Source organism: Schistocerca piceifrons, chromosome 2 (genome assembly GCF_021461385.2).
Source record: "Schistocerca piceifrons isolate TAMUIC-IGC-003096 chromosome 2, iqSchPice1.1, whole genome shotgun sequence".
NCBI lineage: Eukaryota > Metazoa > Arthropoda > Insecta > Orthoptera > Acrididae > Schistocerca > Schistocerca piceifrons.
This window is the reverse complement of record NC_060139.1, coordinates 185,025,281-185,047,420: the sequence shown is the minus strand read 5'-3', so window position 1 is coordinate 185,047,420 and position 22,140 is coordinate 185,025,281. Positions and strand designations below refer to the sequence as shown.

At 38.8% G+C, this 22,140-nt stretch overlaps 1 protein-coding gene across 1 annotated transcript in view; it reads left to right on the top strand.

Annotated features, from left to right (window-relative positions):
• LOC124777461 overlaps window positions 1–22,140 on the top strand; it is a 195,447-nt gene that overhangs the window by 102,607 nt on the left and 70,700 nt on the right. Inside the window, exon 5 of the mRNA XM_047252884.1 lies at window positions 18,556–18,725. Coding sequence (XP_047108840.1) covers window positions 18,556–18,725 — 170 coding nt within the window. The remainder of the gene's footprint in view (window positions 1–18,555; window positions 18,726–22,140) is intronic.

Genomic DNA, 22,140 nt, shown 5'->3' with positions numbered 1-22,140 from the left:
AATCACACATTTGCCATACATGGATGATCTAAAACTACTGGCAGCAACAAATCAACAACTCAACCAATTACTAAAGATAACAGAAGTATTCAGCAATGATATAAAATAGACTTTTGGAACAGACAAATGTAAGAAAAATAGCATAGTCAAGGGAAAACACACTAAACAAGAAGATTACATATTGGCTAACCACAGCGACTGCATAGAAGCGATGGAAAAAACAGATGCCTATAAATATCTAGGATACAGATAAAAAATATGAATAGATAATACAAATATTAAAGAAGAACTAAAAGAAAAATATAGACAAAGACTAACAAAAATACTGAAAACAGAATTGACAGCAAGAAACAAGACAAAAGCTATAAATACTTATGCTATACCAATATTGACCTACTCATTTGGAGTAGTGAAATGGAGTAACACAGACCTAGAAGCACTCAATACACTTACACGATCACAATGCCACAAATATAGAATACATCACATACATTCAGCAACAGAAAGATTCACATTAAGCAGAAAGGAAGGAGGAAGGGGATTTATCGATATGAAAAACATACATTATGGACAGGTAGACAATTTAAGAAAATTCTTTCTAGAACGAGCAGAAACTAGCAAAATACACAAAGCAATCACTCATATAAATACATCGGCTACACCACTACAATTTCATAACCACTTCTACAACCCTTTAGATCATATAACATCAACAGATACGAAGAAAGTAAATTGGAAAAAGAAAACACTACATGGCAAGCACCTGTATCATCTAACACAGCCACACTTCGATCAAGACACATCGAACACATGGCTAAGAAAAGGCAATATATACAGTGAGACGGAAGGATTCATGATTGCAATACAGGATCAAACAATAAACACCAGATATTACAGCAAGCATATTATTAAAGATCCCAATACCACAACAGATAAATGCAGACTTTGCAAACAACAAATTGAAACAGTAGATCGCATCACAAGCGGATGTACAATACTAGCAAATACAGAATACCCCAGAAGACATGACAATGTAGCAAAAATAATACATCAACAGCTTGCCTTACAACATAAACTTATAAAACAACACATTCCCACATACAAGTATGCACCACAAAATGTACTGGAGAATGATGAATACAAATTATACTGGAACAGAACCATTATAACAGATAAAACAACACCACATATCAAACCTGACATCATATTCACCAATAAAAAGAAGAAATTAACACAACTAATCGAAATATCCATACCAAATACAACAAATATACAAAAGAAAACAGGAGAAAAAATTGAAAAATACTTCCAACTGGCTGAGGAAGTCAAGGACATCAGGATAAAGTTGACATTATACCAATTATACTATCAACTACAGGAGTCATACCACACAATATCCACCAGAACATCAATGCAATACAGCTACATCCAAACTTATATATACAACTACAGAAATCCGTAATTATTGATACATGTTCAATTACCCGAAAGTTCCTAAATGCAATATAACATATACCGTACAGTTAAAAGGAAGTCACGCTTGATCAAGGTCCGCGTCACTGTCCATTTTTGACCAGACATAATGTCTGAGAAAAGAAAGAAATAATAATAATAGTAGTAATATTTATAATAATAATAATATTTATTATATTTTATATTATTTTTATAATAATAATAATATTTATAATAATAATAATAATAATAATAATAATAATAATAATGGCCTCTGTATATGTCTGCTTGTGCCTGTATATGTGTGGATGGATATGTGTGTGTGTGTGAGTGTATACCCGTCCTTTTTTCCCCCTAAGGTAAGTCTTTCCGCTCCCGGGATTGGAATGACTCCGTACCCTCTCCCTTAAAACCCAAATCCTTTCGTCTTTCCCTCTCCTTCCCTCTTTCCTGACGAGGCAACCGTTGGTTGCAAAAGCTAGAGTTTTGTGTTTATGTTTGTGTTTGTTTGTGTGTCTATCGACCTGCCAGCACTTTCGTTTGGTAAGTCACATCATCTTTGTTTTTAGATATATTTTTTTCCCCACGTGGACTGTTTCTTTCTATTATATTCATATCATTAATAATAATAACTTGTACATATAATTAACGCAAGTCAAATTTTTAGAAATATTAAAAGTCATAATTTAAATATGCACACTTTCAAATTTGCGTTGATTACAACACCCACCCTAACATCATACTAAGTAAATGCTTTTCAAAACAACTTTAGTTAGTTATAACAAAATGGGCTCTTTTTAGCAGTTCCATTACAATAGTCCCCCAAGAATTTTGTAAGTATGAACGTGCAAACAAAATTCTGAAACCAAAATAATGGAATTGCCAAGAATATGATTTTAAATAAATTAAAATTTTTAATATAACTGTTTTCTTTGAATTTTGCTAACTTTCCGCCCATAGCAATTGGCATGACATTAGGTTTAACATACAATTGTTAATTTTAAGGTGAATGAAATACAAAAGAAGACTTACAAATTTCACTTTGATGAGTCTATAACATCATAGCACATCACATTAAACCATTAAAATGTTGTAACTTTTGACTATTGGTTTGTTTTTGACCACTTTACTCGCTACTCACAGTAATGTCCCACTTTGTCCATATGCACTTAGCTGACCTCCCTTAATAGGTTTGATTTCAGCTTGTACGGAAGCAAGACCATTTCTACAGCTTAGCTGTTTGTATTACTTCATTGAATATAATGCCCTGTTAGCCAAAAATAAGATACAGAGATCACCTTTTGGTTACATAATGTTTGTATGTAAGTACATGGTTAGGATGGATATTTATCCGTCTGGTAATGTATATCAAATGGGAGAGGTATACAGGATCTGTCTGAGCAATACTACAAAGGTAGAGGGACTGGCCCAAAAGGGATCCTATAAGTAAAAATAAATTCAATAAACTTGTAATACAAATGCATTAACATCTTGGGTGTAAAATGTCTTACTGCAGACTATAACACTTACACCAAGGATAAAGAAAAAATTAAATTGTTTTCAAATGCAAAGCTACAGTCAGTCTGTTACAAGGGTTCATATTCACATTAAAAGTGCAACGGTAGAGTCATGGTTGTTTGAAAGTTTTAGGAAGATATATATATACATCAAAGTTAGAAAAATATTGCTGCCTATGCTTTGCAGTGTTTGAGAAACAAATATACAGTAGTTCATGTTGTTTACTTAAACTGATTCTCCCCCTTGTTCAGTTGGACATTTCAATAACTTAAGTGTGTAGTATTTAAGACTCTGCCTTTAAGATTAAAAAAAATTAAAAAACTATTAATTGTTGTGAGACAGATTTATCACTGATTAGTGGTTTACATTTTAAATGATGTCTCAACAACTGTGGTGTGAGAATGTTACAAAAGCTAGAATTACACACATTATCAAATAGCTTTCAAATTGAATAGACATATAGAAATATCAAGAACTAACATGATGAGCATATTACATGTAAAAAAATTCATTGCAAACACTTCATATAGCAAATACATTTTAAAGAAATTATAAACATTTTCAAGTATACAAAACGATATCATAAAATCAGTCAATTTTTATACACAGCACTTCGTAATTTCCAGTGAAAAACTTTTGTTGAGTCACCCTTTAACTTTTTCAGAATAGTTTTTCCCCTTTTGTTTATACAGTTCCAATGAAACAATATTCCTTAGCCCGAGAACTTTCCTGGATTTAGGATATACCAACCGGTACGCATTAGGGCATGGATTCTCAACCATCTTGAATGGACCAGTGTAGATATCAAAGAATTTCTTTATTTCAGAAGTTAACGTTCTTGATTTCTCATGTGATTTTACGAAAGCATTATCTCCAACTTTAAACTTGGTTGCTTTGATCTTGCTATCATGTCGTCTTTTTCTAATCTCCCCCTGTTTTATCATGGTTTCTTTGACTGTGGTTTCACATTCACGCATAGTCATCATTGTGCATGGTGGAAATTCTACGAGTTCATTGATAATGTTGTCTGGTTTTAGATGAAACATAATTTCATAAGGTGAAAATCCTATGGAAGTATGTTGCAGGCTTTTCATGACATCTTCAAAGTCTAGTACACGGTCATACCATGTAGGATGTGTATGACTGCAATATGTATGACGTAAATGACCCATCTTGTGCATGTACCTCTCAGCTGGGTATGATAATGGATTATATATAGATATTTGAACATTTTTTATTTCTGTTTTATCAATAAAGGCTTTCCAAACTTTTGACAAAAACTGTGAACCATTATCCAACAAGATCACTTTTTCTACTATTGTAACTATCTCTTTACCTTTTCTGACAGGATACAACTTGATTAGTCTAGGAAATACATCCACCACGATAAAAATGTAGCTGTGGCCACTCCTATTTCTTGGAAGGGGTGCATAGGAATCAACAGCGACTAAGTCTAGAGGTTGTGTAGGAGTAATGTTTTGGATTTCACCTTGAGATTTTCTGTTACTTACTTTGACTCATTGGCACTTATCACAAGTTGACAATTTTTTCCTAGCTTTCTTGGCCATTATTTTCTTGTAATTTCTGCATACATTTCTGAATGCCACAATGATCATAGCTCTCATGTGTATACCTAATTAACCTCTCAGCTTCATCTTCAGGTAAGCATACCAATTGTCTGAGTCTTCATCAGTTCTCCTAAATAGAGTACCCTTAAACATCTTATAGTACTTGTCTAATTTTTCATAGTTCCTTTTCCCTACACAGCTCTTTATTAATTTCCAATTTGTATCATGGTTCTGGTTCCTCTTGATTTTATCACACAATGATCTATTAACTTTTTCATCTGTGACCCCTTTAACATACCTCATTTTAAGCTGTTTTTCTTCATTCTGATATAAAATTTCTTTTGCTCCTTCTACTGGTAGCCGTGATAGGGCATCTGCAACTATGTTGTCATTGCCTTAAATATACTTAATTTCAAAATTGAATTGTTGTAAATACTATGCCCATCTTGTAAGCCTATCATGATAGAACTTGCATTCCTGTAAATAGCATAAGGCTTTCTGATCATAGTACACTATGACCCTATGTCCGAGTAAATAGGTCCTGAATTTTGAAAATGACCACTGTATGGCTACTCTTTTTCTGTGACTGTATAGTTTTTTTCATGCTTCAACAACATTCTGCTTGCAAATGCAATTATAGAATGGACTATCTCCCCATTGACTTCTTTTCCTAGGAATAATTCAGCACCTAGCCCATAATCACTACTGTCAGTATGTAAAGAGAAAGGTAAATTAAAATCTGGTCTGTGTAACAGCTTCTCGTTATTCAGTTCTTTTTTTATTTTGTCAAAAGCTTCGTGACATTCTTTACTCCATATCCAAACAGTATCCTTCTTTAATAAGTTGCTTAGATAGTGTGTATTTAAGCTTTGTTTACTTACAAATTTTATGTAGAATCCACATAGCCCATAAAATGATTTCAGTTGTTTTATGTTATGGGGTATTGGACACTCTGAGATAGCTTTAATTTTGTCTGGATCTGCCAAAATTCCTTTTACTGTTATGACATATCCCAAAAATTTTAACTCAGGTACTGCAAATTTGCACTTTTCTAGTTTTAGTGTCATTCCTCGTCTTCTAAGTTTCTCACACACCTGTCTTAAAAGCCCAACATGCTCATTCCAATCTTGTCCAATCACTAAAATGTCATCTACATAAATCACTAATTTGGATACAAGTTCCTGCCCAAGCACATGGTCTAAAGCTCTAATGAACTCCGCTACCGATGAGTCCAATCCGAAAGGGACTACACAATACTGATAGCAATGACCATTGTATAGAAAAGTGGTGTATTTCCTAGAGTTGGGTGCCAGAGGTACTTGGTGAAAGCCTGAGGTTAAGTCTAGACTTGACATTAATTTTATATCCTTGAAACAGCTCATCAATGTTTTCAGGGTGGTCTGTTTCCCTGTATAAGATCTTGTTTAAAGGCCTGGAGACTAGAACTATTCACACTCCCCTATCTCTCTTTGACCCAACTACCAGCAGGTTATTATAAGTGCTGATACTCCTTTCAATAATGCCACACACTTCCATCTTACATAATTGTTTCTCAACCACTGTAATTTTGCAATGGGCACACCATACAGTTTTATGAAAACTGGATCATGGCGTCTCACTATCAAAGTACATTGGTAACCTCTAACTTTTCCTGGATTGTTGTTAAAGACATTACTGTATTCCCATAACAAAGACTCTAGTTCCTGTTTTTGCCCACAGTTTAGACCACTAGCTTCTGAAACCTTAGTGTTTACAAGTGTTTTGAAATCTACTTCACTTAAGTCTAGCTCTGGTATGTCTTTGTCAACATATCTTTTTTCATTAGCAACATTTATAGTATTAAATTTATTGTTACACAAAACTGTATTTGATCTGACAAACTTGGTGGAGATACACTCCCCATTAGGTGTTGTTGTGATAAGTTTTCGTCCTCCCCAGTCAAATCTTGCATCTACACTTCTAATCCACAACATCACAAGAATACAGTCCTCAGTCCTGGTATAACAAGGCAACCATGTGTAAAGGTGACTCACTTAATTGTAAAAGACAACAAAGTTTGACCTTTGACTGTTTTACTATGTTTTCCTGGAGCACCTCTTATTTTCTCCCCAATGACTGGTATCTCAATGTAGCCATTCTCGCACTTCAGCTTTTTGCTTAGTATTTCAGATATTTCTGATACTTGACTCCCTGTGTATATAAGGCATGTGCCTTCCCAGGTACCAACTTTTACTCTAATAAATGGACTACATATGTCATAACTTTCTTCAGACTGAACATATTCATACAACAAATCATTTCAATTTCACTAAAACAATGACTTCCTGAATTACAATTACCTATATTACTGTCGCCTTTATTACCTACTGTCATTACATTAACATACACTTCATTAACACTATCACTTGCACTGGTAATTTCATTAATCCAAACATTTTCATCAATATAACATTTTTCGCCACCACTAAAGTACTTATCCTTCAGTTGTTCAACAATGATATCTTTAGTATTTTGCCACCAATCGGGATATGAAATTTGACACACATTAAGAAACATTTTCTAAAATTACTATCATTTCTAATTGCATCACTATTTAGCCACATATTATAAAGAAATAATTCACCTTTCTTCATTGCAAATGGTTGCCTACTTGCACAGTCAGTTTTACTATTCAGATAATATTTATCATCTGCACATGTTTCTTCATAAGGTGCTGGATTACAGAGCCTATTGGTTGTGACACTGACACTAACATCACTTAAATTGTTAACAACATCCTTGGGTATATCTACAACATGCATAATATCATTTTCTCTCACAGCACCTAATGCTTCTTTGCTCATTAAATCAGTGTCAATAATTTACTCACCTGGTTCCCTCATCAATGCTTCAATTCCTAAATCATGTAAATTATTAACCTGCTGGTCCTCTGACAAACTACAAGTTTCTACCCATTCATAAAATTCAACTAAGTCAATTACTTCCTCTGGCTTTTTATTACAACCAGTGGGTTCATTCCTCTTACCTGCATTTTTAGTGTTAGGTGAGGAACAAGTGTCATTCTTAACAGATACTGTGTTTACAGGGCAGCACACATTCGTAAGATAACTGCTCATTACTTCAGATGTATCTTTTGGTATAGTGTAGTCACTGTTATTGGTCCAATTATTATCTATGCTTTTCACCCCTACCTTGTGGACCGACACTGGAGCACATGCTAGTTTTTTACTTCATAACTTCCCATAGCATTTTGACAGGTCAATGGAGGCATCCAATCCCACCCGTCAGCTTTGACTCATGACGTAAGGGTGTTGTGATGTGTGATGTCACAACAGCGCAGAATTTAGTTTATGAGTTGGTTGTGTTTGTAGATGTTGTCTTGTTGCAGTTGGTGGTGTCCTCTGGTGGTGTGTATATGGTCTATGTGTTATGTGGTGTATTGGGTTCATTTAATTGAGGTCATTGGTTTGCTGTTTATCCTGCGGTAAGGCATTTAATATATTTTGCGGATTCTTTTTTTTAGGTATGGATATGACAGTGCAATTTAACAGTTCGCAGTTGCATGCTGAAATGGGGGAGGACATGATGTCCCTCATAAATTTTTTGCAGGTGTTTGGACTGCTGGCCGAAATAGTCAAGTGCAGTGTCTGTAAAGAGAATATGCGGTTGGCCAGAGTTCTGGAGTCTTGGACCACAGACTGTTACATGTGGCAGTGCCAGAGGGATAATCTTTGGCACTCCATTAGATGCGATACCTGGTTCGAGAAGTCTTGGTTGGCCATGAGAGAGGTTGTTTTGATGACTTATTATTTCTGTTATAGATCCTCCATCAGTTATTGCACACATGAGACTGGTGTGAGTGAGAGGTCAGTTTTAGATTGGTTTTCTATTTGTAGCGAAGTTTGTTCAGAATATGTTAAGTATAGGGGTAAATTAGGTGGGCTGGGGTTCGTGGTCGAGATAGATGAGTTGCAGTTTGGGAAGAGAAAATATGAAAGGGGTAAGTTGGTTTATGGGTGTGGGGGGCCATTATTTCAGGGGCTGGGTATGCAGGGTGTGTTTTCAGGGTTTTTGAGGGGCGTATGAAGGGGGAATGGGTGGGGTTAATTGAAGATCATGTAGAAGAGGGGAGTACATTAGTTTCAGGTGCTTTTTTGTCTTATAGGGGGTTGGGGAAGAGGGGTTATGATACTTTAGTTGTCAATCATAGTTTAGAGTTCAAGAATAACAAGGCTGGGGTGTGTACTAATAAAATTCAGGGGTTTTGGGGGGTGGTTAAATCAGTATAGGGAGGGGTAAGAGGCACTCTTCTAACCTGCAATTTCAGTTAGATGAGTATTGCTGGCGGAAAAGCGTCCCTGGGGAGTATTGCATTTTTGACATTTTTTTGAGGGCTATTAGTAAAATGTACAGGCCAAGGGTGGTTAGTTGAGGGGTTTTTGTTGTGGTGGGGGGGAGGGGGGGTTGTTGGTAATGTTTGTGGATTTAGGTGAGTTTGGTTTTGTATGGGGAGGGGGGGGGGGGTGCTTGTTTTATGATTATGTTGCAGAAGATCAGTTTTGTTGCAGTTGTTTTTGAGTGGTAGTGTGTGAACGAGTTTTGTTTATTCTCTGATTTTTATTTTTGGGTTGAGGGTGAAGTTTTGGGGGGGGGGGGGGGGGGGTTGGGCTTGGTAGGTTTTGGGTTGCGTTTTTATTGTTTGTGTGTGTGTGGGGGGGGGGGGGGGACTGTGTTTGAGGCTGTGGCTGTGTTTGATTGGGATGGCTGACCTAGTGTGTAGTGTCAGAATTTTTTCATGGTAAGTAGTCATTTTTTTTGGGTCTGTTGTTTGGGAGTTATGATGTTTTGTGAGGTTTTTCACGTGTTATTGGTTTGTTGTTTATTGCAGATGTAGATGTTTGATGTTTTGGTATCATCACTTGTGGTTGATTTATGTAACTTAAGGGGAGTATCTGATTCCAATTCTTTTGGTTGTAGATGCATTGGTATTGTGAGCTGGTTTTGACCCATATGGGTCAAGGAGAGCATCTGATTCCAATGTGCCATCGTAGCTCTGTGTGGTGTCATCAGTTGTAGTTGACGTATATAGGTCAAGGGAAGAGTGAGATTCCAGTGTGTCATGGCTCAATGTGTTTTGGTATTGTCAGTTGTAATTAACCTATAGAGGTCAACAGAAGTGTCCAATTCCAGTTTCTGTTGTTTTCGGTGTTGGTTTTGTGGTGTATAGTTGCGGTCTGATTATAATTTTTGGGTGTTGTTGGTTTTTATTTTGTGGTATCGACAATTGCGGTTGAGCTATGTAGGGGAAGGGAAGTAGCCGATTCCTATGGATAATGTCAGTGTAGTGGAATGTGGGAATTTTGTGTTGTTTTTATGTCGTGGACCCAAGATTGCCTATTCAAAAGTATTGAGTTCAAGACAGTCTACATAGTTCACATTATATCTGACAGGAGGTTCAGTTTGGCTCCTGTCACATAATCTGTAAGACTACTGCCTATCTTCGAGTGGTTGTTCAGAATCTTGAGCCTTATCTTCTTGTACTTTTCTGTCTTCTTCAGCTGGTGGCTTGATACTGTGTTCTCCATCTTTGCCTTCAGATTTTTTGGTATTGGTGTCCAAAATAGCTTATGAATGACGTAAATCATCACAATCCTGCTTTGTAATGGTTTTATGGATGGTCAGAATTCCCTCATTGAAATTCACGTTGTGGGATTAGATTATTTTCTTGTTTTCTGGATCAACAAATCTGTACACACCAGATTCTCCCAGATATCCAGCCATTATCACTTTCTTTACCTTTGGATCCAACTTTTTGTGGAACAATTTAGATAAGTGGATGAATGCTTCTGCAAAAGCCTTCATGTGAGGTTTGTGGTTTTCTGCCTGACCATAATTCATATGGAGTAATGTTGCTTCCATTTTTGACAGAAGTCCAGTTCATTTTACAAACAGTGGTGTTAACTGTCTCTGCCAATGGTATTTTTGGAACATTCACCCCAATGAGGATGGACCTGTGGACTCGATGATGGTCCTATTTTCACTTCTGCATTCCCATTTTGTTGAGAATTATGTGGTGCCTTCATTTCAAGTGCTATCCCACATTCAGTGAGATAGCTCTTCATCTTCTTGTTTAACAGGGTGTATACGCAGAGAAGGAAAAAAAATTCCCGGATTTCCCGGTAAATAACACTTTCCCCGGTATGAAAATACACTTTTTCCATTTTTAGTGACAGTATATTTTCCTTTGGAGCTCTAAAACTTATCAGTCAGTCCCAGCACATTAATAAATGGCCACAAGTGGTTTGTTTTTTTTTAAACACATTACAAAAGTATAAATACGAAAATTCCACCAAACACAGCATGTTTGTTGAAGCATTGAAATTGAGATTGTGATGTGCTTTCGTGGGTCAATGGGTCAATCATAGCTCATGTCATGTGATTTTGCAAGCCAATGAAAGCAGACATTAGAGCAAAGAACACAAGATGTAAAAAGTCAACAGCAACATCACTATTAAGTAGCACAAACACACAAGTAGGAAAAGTTAATGGTTTCAATTAATACACAAGTGTGGCTACAAGAAAAGCTACACTTTCACATCTAATACTGGTCTCCAAGATCAATTAGCCACCAGAGAAGCTAAGCTTTCATGTATAAATTTGTCCTTTTTTTTCACTTTAAGATACATCACATAAATGTGACAGTAAAATTTTAAATAATGACAAATGTCTGGTCTTCTGGGCTCAAAATTCTTCTAAGTGGCTGCTCCTCAAAGTGTTAAGTTTTAAATGAGAGTCAAACTCTCTTTGATTTAAGAAATTCATCACACATTCTCATACCCAACATAATTCATCTTGCATAAAAGGAAATTTACACTGAAAGTGACACTTTTCAAACCATCATTTGCAATATTTTCCTACAAGCTATTAGAAACAGGTTCATTTCAGCAGATGCCATTGTCCACCAGAAAACAGTCATTGCTGTGTGTGTGCAGCTGCAATGATGTAGGAAGCCTGTATGTTCATACTTTTAAAGGATTAAGAGATCTTACATTAAGTCATAAAAGAAACAGGACATCAGATAATACTCCAAGAGCATCATAATTTCTTAAACATACTAAAATATATAATTGTCCTTAAAGTGTACATTTGTATGTCCAGATTCACAATGAAATAGGCCCCAACCTGATATTAAGCTTTTCAGTGTGGTTTTCGGGATGTAAAGTTTCTTGGATTACCTGTACTGCATTATCTCATGTTTGGTTCTTTATTATGGCATAATGCCATATGTGCCAGAAGATGAAAATGTGCACTTCAGATATGGCTGACAGTTGAAACTAGCCAATAGTCTGGAAAGAAACACTTCAATTTAAATAAACTAACTGCCTCAGCGGAAAAGATTAATAACAGCCAAATTTCTTTGACAAACTGATGAAAATGACTTCATCATTCTGCAAGGTGATTAATGCTTGACTGTTAAAAACCTGGAAATAAAATAAAACAAAAAAACTGAAACTGATAATTATTTCAGCCTCCCATAATTATGTGAATGTGTTTTAATTCAATGGATGGCTCGTGGCCACAGAAATCTGTTTTATTTTCGTTTGAAGTGAGAACCATAAACAAAGAGGAAACAGAAAAAATCACTAAATGTAAACACTGTGTGCCAGAATTTTGCCGTGTAACATCTGACTGCTTGCTACAGTTGATACAGCTAACAGCCACACTTCAAGTAGCCTGCCTCTCCTACGTTACCATCCATAACACCGATTCCCACACCTTCTATCCCTCTGCCAGGTGTGCCCCAGAGCTCCGTCCTCTCCCCTCTCTTCTACCTCCTGTACACAGCAGATATGCTCCAACCTATCCCTTTCCAGTCCACCTCCTGCAGTATGCCGATGACACCACCTTCCTTTCCCTCACTCTTACCCTTCAACTGTCCCAATGCCTTCTTCAGAATCACCTTGACCTTTTTGCCACATGGTGTAACCAGTGGCTCCTAAAAATCAATCCTTCCAAGACACAGGCAATCATCATAGGTTGTACCACTTGCTCCTTCCGGCTCCTTGATTTTTCCCTTACCATTTGCACCTGTCCTGTCCGCCTCTCCCCCACCCTCACCTACCTTGGACTCACCATTGACGATCACCTCACCTGGATCCCTCATCTCCATTCTATCCAATACAAAGCCCACAACTGCCTCTGTCCCTTAAACTCCTCTCTGGCTGGACATGAGGGTTGAACCCGTCTACCATCCTCCACACTTACAAATCCTTGATCCGTCTCATCCTCTGTTATGCCAGTCCGACCTGGATATCTACTCCCACCAAATGCTATAAGTCCCTCCAGAACCTCGAGCACCATGTACTCTGCCTCTCCTTCCATTTACACCTCCCGCCCGTCATGTGGATCCTCTATGACCTGATTCCGTTTCCCCATCTGCTCCTTTTCCTCAAACATATTTGAGTCCTCTACCCCCCCCCCCCCCCCAGACTTGCCCCCCCCCCCCCCAATCCCCTGGTTGCTCCTCCCCTCTCCAACGCCCGCCCACTGCCGCGCCCTCACCGTTGTGTCCCACCCAACCTCCACCTTCTTTCCCAAGGTGGCCTCCCAGATGATGCCCTCTCTTCCTCCATTTATCGCTCCTATCAACTCTAATCCTCGCCTCTCCCTCCCTGCCTCAGTCCTTGTCCTGGGCTCCCTCTTCTCCCCGTTTTTGTGGTTTTCCCCCCCAACCCTCTCTTTGCCTCTATTCTCTCCCCCAAGTCCTATTGCTTTCCCCTCCTCTGCCTTCCTCACTCCTTCTCGCGTCCGCCCTGCCTCCCCCCCCCCCCCCCCCCCCTCTCTTTCTTATATGTCCTCTCCCTCCATCGCAGCCCCCCCCACCTTTTGCCTTTTCCTCTCCTCCCCCCTTTTTTCCCCCACATCTGTCCGCCTCTTCCCCCCTATGCCTTAGGCTGTGGTGTGTCATCATCGTGTCTACTCTATAGTGCAGTGTTACTGTGAGTGTTCAGTGTTGCGTGTCCCCTTTTTTAAGTGTTGCGCAAAGACACCATACTGATGCTAGGTGTATTTTTTATCTCTTACGAACAAAAACCAGACTGTTGCTGTCTTTTTAATTGTGCCTGTCTAATTACTATGTGTTTTACTCAGCATCACCAACCCTTTGTTTTTATATTCTCACTTGTACAACTTTTTGCCATGTTACAGTTTTTAAAAAGTCACCATTTTATCACCTGTTTTTATTGTTTATTATCTTCTTATTATGTTTTTAACTCTTCTGTAGGCTGCAGGGTGGCATATTAAGCTGCTGCCAGCCCCCACCCCCCTTTTCCCTGTGCCCCTCAGGGTTTGAATCGAAATTCAATAAAGGAAAGAAAAAAAAATTCACGTAGCCAGAAGCAGGAGAATATGCTGTTCATACACAACTTAGCTGCTTAGATGCATCGCCTGCTGGCATCATCTCTAACTAAGCTAATGTAAACAATTGTGACGTCACACTCATCGCAAGCAGTTTGTTGTTATGAAGTATTGCATAGTCTTTCATCCTAATGCCTTTAACACATTTTGCTCTTGTCAGACACTTTTGTGTGCAGTCTGTTTTGTTGTAAATGGCGCATTTCCTTTGCAACTTAAGTTTTACTTAATTTATGTTTTATTGCTGCAGTATGATTCTGTAGTAGCAGGATCCAGTAATATTCTTTGTTAGGCTACCAGTTCTTAGCAGTCAAAATAACAAACATTTAATTGAAAACTAAAACACTGAAAAATTTCCAGAATTATAAAAAAATCCTGTGTTTTTTCCGGTTAATATTGCTTTGTACAAAACTGCTGATTTCTGAATTTCTCACTTCAATTTTCTCGTCAAAAGGCAAATGGTGAACCTTTCCACATCGACATTTTCACAAAAGAATGACGCTGCAACAAGCATGTTTATCCCATTTATAAAAGACTTGTTTTGATCCAATTCACAATCAATTTCACATTTATATGAACCAGTCTTTTTTGCCAAGTTTTGAGGTTATTTGTGATTGACATATTCACGTAACATTGGATATTTTATATTAACAGAATCTTCCGTCGGTTCTTGGTAGAACAACATTATAATAATAAATGAAAAGCACCAGTTTGCTTTTGTTCTACAATATTATTTTTATTGCTAACCGGTTTTCGGCTTACAAGGCCAACTTCAGGCATGCCTGAAGTTGGATATTTTACACAAAAAAACATTCTGGAAATCTCTTTTTCTTGTTTTATTTCTGTGGAAATGTTACATCCATCATGAGAAATGTTTAGAAACTTATCTACAATGCTCACCTCAAAATATTTCATTATACAAATAATGACATAAAACAATTATTCCTTGTTTTTGGGATGTACAGCAGATCATCAATGCGTCCATCTTCCCAGCATCCATTTACAAATTTCTTTGGTTTAAATGATCCAATCTCTTTGCTTTTATGTTATATCCAAGTGAAATTTCAATGATCTGACATTCACGGATTTCACTGAACCATTGCACCGAAAGTGACATGCCGATGTCCTGCTGTCTGTAATCCAGACTTTGTTTATATCAGCTTGCATCATACTCTCACAAATCACTTTATCATGCAGAACTTTTTTGTGGTATGCACTGCCAGTAACAAGAAATACACATACATTACCTCTATTTTGCTTTTTCTTAGAATGGAAATTGATGGATTGCTTTCTTTCCCACAGGTCCAGCAATTAAATTTTCCTTTCAAATTTGCTTGATTTAGGTTCTTCTTCTTGGCACCCCGTATGCTCTTTCTTCCACTGTTGAGATGAAGTTGCTTCCAGGACATTACGTGCATTCTCCATGTCATTCAATCATTAATCTTCAGAAATGAGCCACCCTTGGACTTCCAGTCATTTCCTGATCCGAGAAACACTGTCCCAGGCTATAATAGGGCATGGAATTTTGCCATAAGGCTTCCAAGGATCTTGGCCATCTTGAACACAGTTTCACATTCATTCACATATCTGAGTTGACCCACAATGTCATGACTCTTGTGATATGCTGCATCACCAGATCACTCGCATTCATTCAGAACTTGTGGAAATTTTTCATGATTGAGACATGATGTTAAGAAGAATTCTGCTGACAGATGGTAAAATTGTTGTCTTATTGATGCACAACCAGTTTCACAGTATAAAACCACATCATCGGGTGCAACAATGTTGAAAGGTTGTAGGTGAACCTATTGCTCCTAGTCAGGACATACCATTCAGTGAATATTGTCTTTAGTCCCTTGTGTGGGTCGCTTCTATTCTTCCCAACAGTGGGTTGCCTTGCCATCACACTGATGCAGGCATGTTTAAAACAATGGTCTGCAACTACATAATCCAAATATCACTGGTTTGTAGGAAATTAATGAATCACATGTTTGTCACCCTTCATTCATCCATGTAATGTAGACAATATTCAGCGAGTAATACTTGACTAGGAGTGATGGGTACATGTGTGACATTTCTTGCACCCGACAATGTGGCTTTAGGCCATGACACCAGTAGTGGATCAATAAAACTTTATTTACCCAGATGTTTCTTCATGAATCGTGTACCATTTCCCCCACATTTCATGAGTAGTAGTGCGCATATCAAAATTCAAGTTGCCGGTACTTGATTGTGATTGAAATGCAACATGTAGCACAAGCATTGTGTTTTACACACAGTTTTCCAGCAGGTGTCATCAAATCCTCAGATTTTGCTCTCTGGCCCCCACCACATCCCAAACACCATAGGTGTCAAACTAATCTGAAATTTCCATAAACGGAAATTTGTTCCATCAAATTTCACAGTGCTTTTTGTGATTACTTGATCCAACATGGCAAAATGTTGTTCTAACTCTCCGAGCTTAGGGATTGTAATATGTTAGAACGACTGAACGGTATTGTTTGGGAGACAGGGATGACTCACGCTGAAGCACGCAGAGAAACACATTGCCTTTATTATGTCAAAGGTACACAATGACCTTCTGGTGATTCGGTGATGGTGCTGCACACCATGCCAGTGCCAGGACCTGCAGTGTCAGTGATCAGTCACCCAGCCTTGCGGATGTAGGGCTCCTAGTCATGCCACGGATAAGTGACCGCCATGTGTGTTAACTGTGCCTGTGGCCTGGAACATGGCTGACTGCTTCCTCAAGCACGACTTGTTGACCCCATGTAGAGCACTGAAGGGAAGCGGCTGACCACCATCATTGCAATGAGCCTTATCAGTTCTGTCCATCCACCCAGGGCAGCTCATTCAGTGCCCACAGACAGCTCTGCACCTGGCAGGCTGTGAGTTCACATTGTGGCATCACCCTTGCAGACAATAGCTTAGTCTGCCAGATGATGCCATCCAGAAAGCAGAGGCTAGCAGCCCTCTTGCCCCTTGTGCGATGTGCCACACCACAGTAATGACTTGTCCATGCAGCAGAGGTTGGAGGTAGCTTCAGTGGGCTGGTTGGCCACCTATATCCATTCTAAGAAGGTCATTGTGGTTGGCCTGCAACTTAAACAATCATTATTCTGTCTGGTTCTAGACACAGACAGAATGGTGACACGACTGTCTGATTTGAGCTTCTGGGCTTGCTTGTTTATATGTCTTTTCTCTACACCTCTGACATAGTTCCTTTGGAGGGGACAATTGGAGCACTCTTTGATAGTTACAACATCAGCTTTCCTCAGCCTGCTTTGGCCCCCAGATGGGTCAATGGGTGCTGTTGTAAATGCAATGTATGAGTTCTTCACAGCAGGTTGGTGTCCTGTGCTGCCCTGATTACTTCACATTTGTATACAGTGTCTGCTGGGTCATACCTTCTAGCCTGTGAGTGGTGACATAAATCTGCTTCACAGAATCATTTGCAAAATATCAGCACCGCCGATGCCTGCCATCTGATTTCTCAAGTTCTCAAGTTTTAATGGCCTTTGGTGTTCTTGACAGTGATTATTAATGATGCTGCTACACTGTCTGATGTAGCTGCTAGTGCACTTTCAAGGAATCTTATAAATTTCAGGGACCCCGAGACTGAGACTGTCCTTAACTGGGTGCAGCATCTCCTCTCTCTTCTAAGGTGGTCTGAAGATAGGTTTTATACTTCTTCTTTCCAGAACCCCATCCGTTTTGCTAGTTGAAGTACCATAGTGAAATGTGCTGCATTGTTTATATCCCTATGAGAGGACTGGCACCTCCAGTGCAGATGTGGACACAATGTCTAGCAGCATGATATAATGATGACATATGCCAGCCAATCACCAGCCATCTCTGAGATGTAAATGGTCACCACAACAACAGCCATAAAATTCTGTTGTTCGTGACAAAGATGGTGAAGGATTCTGAAGCTCGAGAGTTTAACCTGATTTGACACTACCTGTAAAATAAGAAGTTTTATGCAAGGATGACATTGCAAGAAACTTCAACTGTGCAATATATAATGCTTGAAAAAATGCAAAATAAGATTTTCTAATTCATAAGAGTCCTTGATTAATTATTGAAGATAGAGAATCAATATTTGCAATACAAGACAAGACATTAGTAATAAGTTTTCATGGATTAATGATATCTGGCTACTTAATTGAAGCACTACCTATAATTACAAAAAAGAAGGAAATTTAAAACACCACTCTGTGTTTTGAGGCAGTGAAAATCAAGCTATCAGGGAAATCAGGGAATTCGTTTCATTACTGCAAGTCATTCTAAACTATTGTTATTGTCTGTTATTATAGGTTATCTGTCTTGATCTATGATAACAGATGTTAACAGCTGCTGTGGAAGATGGCCACACAAACAAACATATTGTTATTGTGAATGCTATACCAAACATAGTCTATTTTTTTTATTTCCATTTTCTTTCCTAGCAAGTTCTCTAAATTCATATAGGTATCTGTGCATGAAAATTTACTCCATCTTGTGTTAATACTATTCAGGTTGTTATCATTGTGAAGCACATCACTGAATAATACGTAATGAAGTCTGAATTATTTTAGTAATATATTTTTTGTTGTTATTTTAGGTTGGACTTTGATGAATTTCGCATAGCTCCACCAACTTTACCAATCAAAGAGCCTTTACAAACAACATCATATTACTGCATTAATGACAGCTTCACAGTTACAAGTCCTTTGAGTGGCCAACGGGGATTAGGCTTCAACAGTCTCTGTGGCCGCAATGATGGACAGCACAGTTGAGTATCTTTGTGGTGAATTTGAATTTCATACTTTGTTCAGTCATATATATTATCCCACTTATCATTTTAATAACTTCTTCATTTACAGGAAGTAACTGATGAACTCATGTATAATTCTGTAGTATTGTTGACTTTCCATTCCTCAGTTGTTAGTAATATGATTTTGATGATTAAGGTTATATCAATGTGCAGCCAAACAAAACTGAAAGACTGACTTCATCAGAAGCACACATGTAGGGCAGGAGCAACAAAACTGGACCATTGAGCATTCTTCATACTAAACTGAGATGAACTGCTTGCGGCATTTGGAAAATTAGAAACAGCGTTTATTCAGTTGCACACAGACATAAAAAAATCTTGAGCATAATCATGTATTCTTACATACAATCCATATACATAGGCTGTGTCACTCATTTGACTGTTCTAGAAACCTTCACAGTATCTCACTTGCTAAGTCTGGCTTCATTCTATGCCTGAGTTCATCCTGTATCAATCAGTAGACTAACTGTATGAAGTACTAACATTATTATGAGAGGTATTCAATAAGTAGTGCAATACATTTTTATTTCTGAAAGCAGGTTGGTTTTATTCAGGATTCCAATATGTGATATTTTTCCCCATTCTTTCTGCTAAAAAACCCTGTTTTTCAACATAAACTCCATTCAATGTGACAGCCTTATGCCATCTTACTGGGAGGGCCTTATGCCATTTTACTGGGAAGGCCTGTATGCCTGCATGGTACCACTCTTCTCATTGGTGTGAGAGCCGAGACCTTGTTGCATTATAAACTTTTCACCATCCATGTACTGTTTGCCAAGGGTTGCATCCTTCTTTGGGTCAAACAGTTGGAAGTTGGAAGGTGCAAGACCTGGGCTGTAGGGTGGTTGGGGAAGGAAAAGTTTTGTGAGCTCCTCTTGGGTGCACAGGCTTGTGTGAGGCCTTGCATTGTTAGGGAGATGGAGAAGTTTGTTTGCATTTTTGTAGTGATGAACATTCTGAAGTCATTTCTTCAATTTCATGAGGGTAGGTAGCACAATACACTTCAGAGTTGATCATTGCACCATTAGGGAGGACATCAAACAGAATCAGCCCTTCAGAGCCCCAGAAGACCATCACCATGAGTTTACCAGCTGACGGTGTGTCTATGAAATTTTTCTTTGAGGGAGAGTTGGTGTGGCACTATTTCATCTGTTGCTGTTCTGTTTCTAGTTCAAAGTGATGAACCCATGTTTCACTGCCTATGATGATGATCAACAAAAAATTGTCATAATCAGTCTTGTAATGCATAAGTAATTCCTCACAGATGCTCCTTCATTGCTCTTTATTGTCTTCTCTTTGGCAGCAAGAAACCAGTCAGGCACACACATTTGAGTACCCCAACTTGTGGATGAGAATGTCAGAACTACCAACAGAGATGTCCAGTCATGCAGTGAGATGTTTCATTGTCATCCATTGATCACCTCAAATGAGAGGGTCTATATGTTCCAAAATTGCAGGAGTCACAGGTGTGTGCAGGTGGCTGGCATGCGGGAGATCAGACAAGTTTGTGTGACTGCATTGTGATGGTAACAGATGCCTCATCCAATAACTCACAATGCTTTTGTTCGCTGCCAGGTCTCTGTGGACATTATGCAAGTGCCTATGAATATCTGTGATGCTCTGGTATTCCGCCAAAAGAAACTCAATGACAGATTTCTGCTTGGAATGCACCTTCGTTACAGACACCATTTTGAAGGCTACTTATAGCATCACCATGTATCAGAACTTCATGAAACTATAGTCACTGAAGTGGGAATATTCCATGAGGTCCCTTAACAAATTCCACATTTTTTCAACTGAAACTGGCCAAGAAAAAAAGGGTTGCATTACTTATTGAACAACCCTTGTATTATTGCTCAGTCCTTAATGAAAGGCATGTTGGCCAGCTGAATACTCTTTCTTCTGTGCATTATCACTTTATTTTCATGTAGATAGAAAGTTCTCACTCAATAGAGAACCTGACTTTACCCATATATTTTACACACATCAAAAAAAGTTTTGCATCACCTCAGTTCCGAGAGTCCGAGAACCTGTACAGAAAATTGGAATAGAGATTAACATAAACATCATTTCTGCCCTTTTTATTGCTCGTCAAAACCATACATTGCGTGTTGTACCACCATAGAGCAAGTCCTTCAGAGGTGGTGGTCCAGACTGCTGTACACACCAGTGCCTCTAATATCCAGTAGCACATCATCTTGCATTGATGCATGCCTGTATTTGTCATGGCATACTATCCACAAGTTCATCAAGGCACTGTTGGTCCAGATTGTCCCACTCCTCAATGGCGATTCGGCATAGATCCCTCTGAGTTGTTGATGAGTCACGTCGTCCATAAACAGACCTTTTCAATTTATCCCAGGCATGTTCGATAGGGTCCATGTCTGGAGAACATGCTTACTACTCTAATCGAGTGATGTTGTTATCCTGAAGGAAGTCATTCACTAGATGTGCATTATGGGGCCACAAATTGTCATCCATGAAGACGAATGCCTCACCAATATGCTGCTGATATGGTTGCACTTTCGGTCGGAGGATGGCATTCACAAATCCCATAGTTGTTGCAGCATCTTCCATGACCACCAGCAGTGTATGTCGGCCCCACCTAAAGCCACCCCAAAACATCAGGGAACCTCCATCTTCCTGCAGTTGCTGGACAGTGTGTCTAAGACATTAAGCCTGACCGGGTTGCCTCCAAACACGTCTCCGACGATTGGTTGAAGGCATATGCAACATTCATCGGTGAAGAAAATGTGATGGCAATCCTGAGCGGTCCATGCAGCGTGTTGTTGGGCTCATCTGTACCTTGCTGCATGGTGTCGTGGTTGCAAAGATGGACTTCACCACGGACGTCGGGAGTGAAGTTGCACGCCATACAGCCTATTGCATACAGTTTGAGTCATAACACGACATCCTGTGGCTGAACGAAAAACGTCATTCAACATGGTGGCATTGCTGTCAGGTTTCCTCCAAGCCATAATCCTAGGTAGCAGTCATCCACTGCAGTAGTAGCCCTTGGGCGGCCTGAGCGAGGCATGTCATCGACAGTTCCTGTCTCTCTGTATCTCCTCCATGTCCGAACAACATTGCTTTGGTTCACTCCGAGACGCCTGGACACTTCCCTTGTTGAGAGCCCATCCTCTCACAAAGCAACAATGCAGATGTGATTGAACTGTGGTATTGACTGTCTAGGCATGGTTGAATGACAGACAACATGAGGCATGTACCTCCTTCCTGGTGGAATGACTGGAACTGATTGGCTGTCTGACCCTCTCCATCTAACAGACACTGCTCATACATGGTTGTTTACATCTTTGGGCAGGTTTAGTGACATCTCTGAGTAGTCAAAGGGTCTGTGTCTGTGATACAATA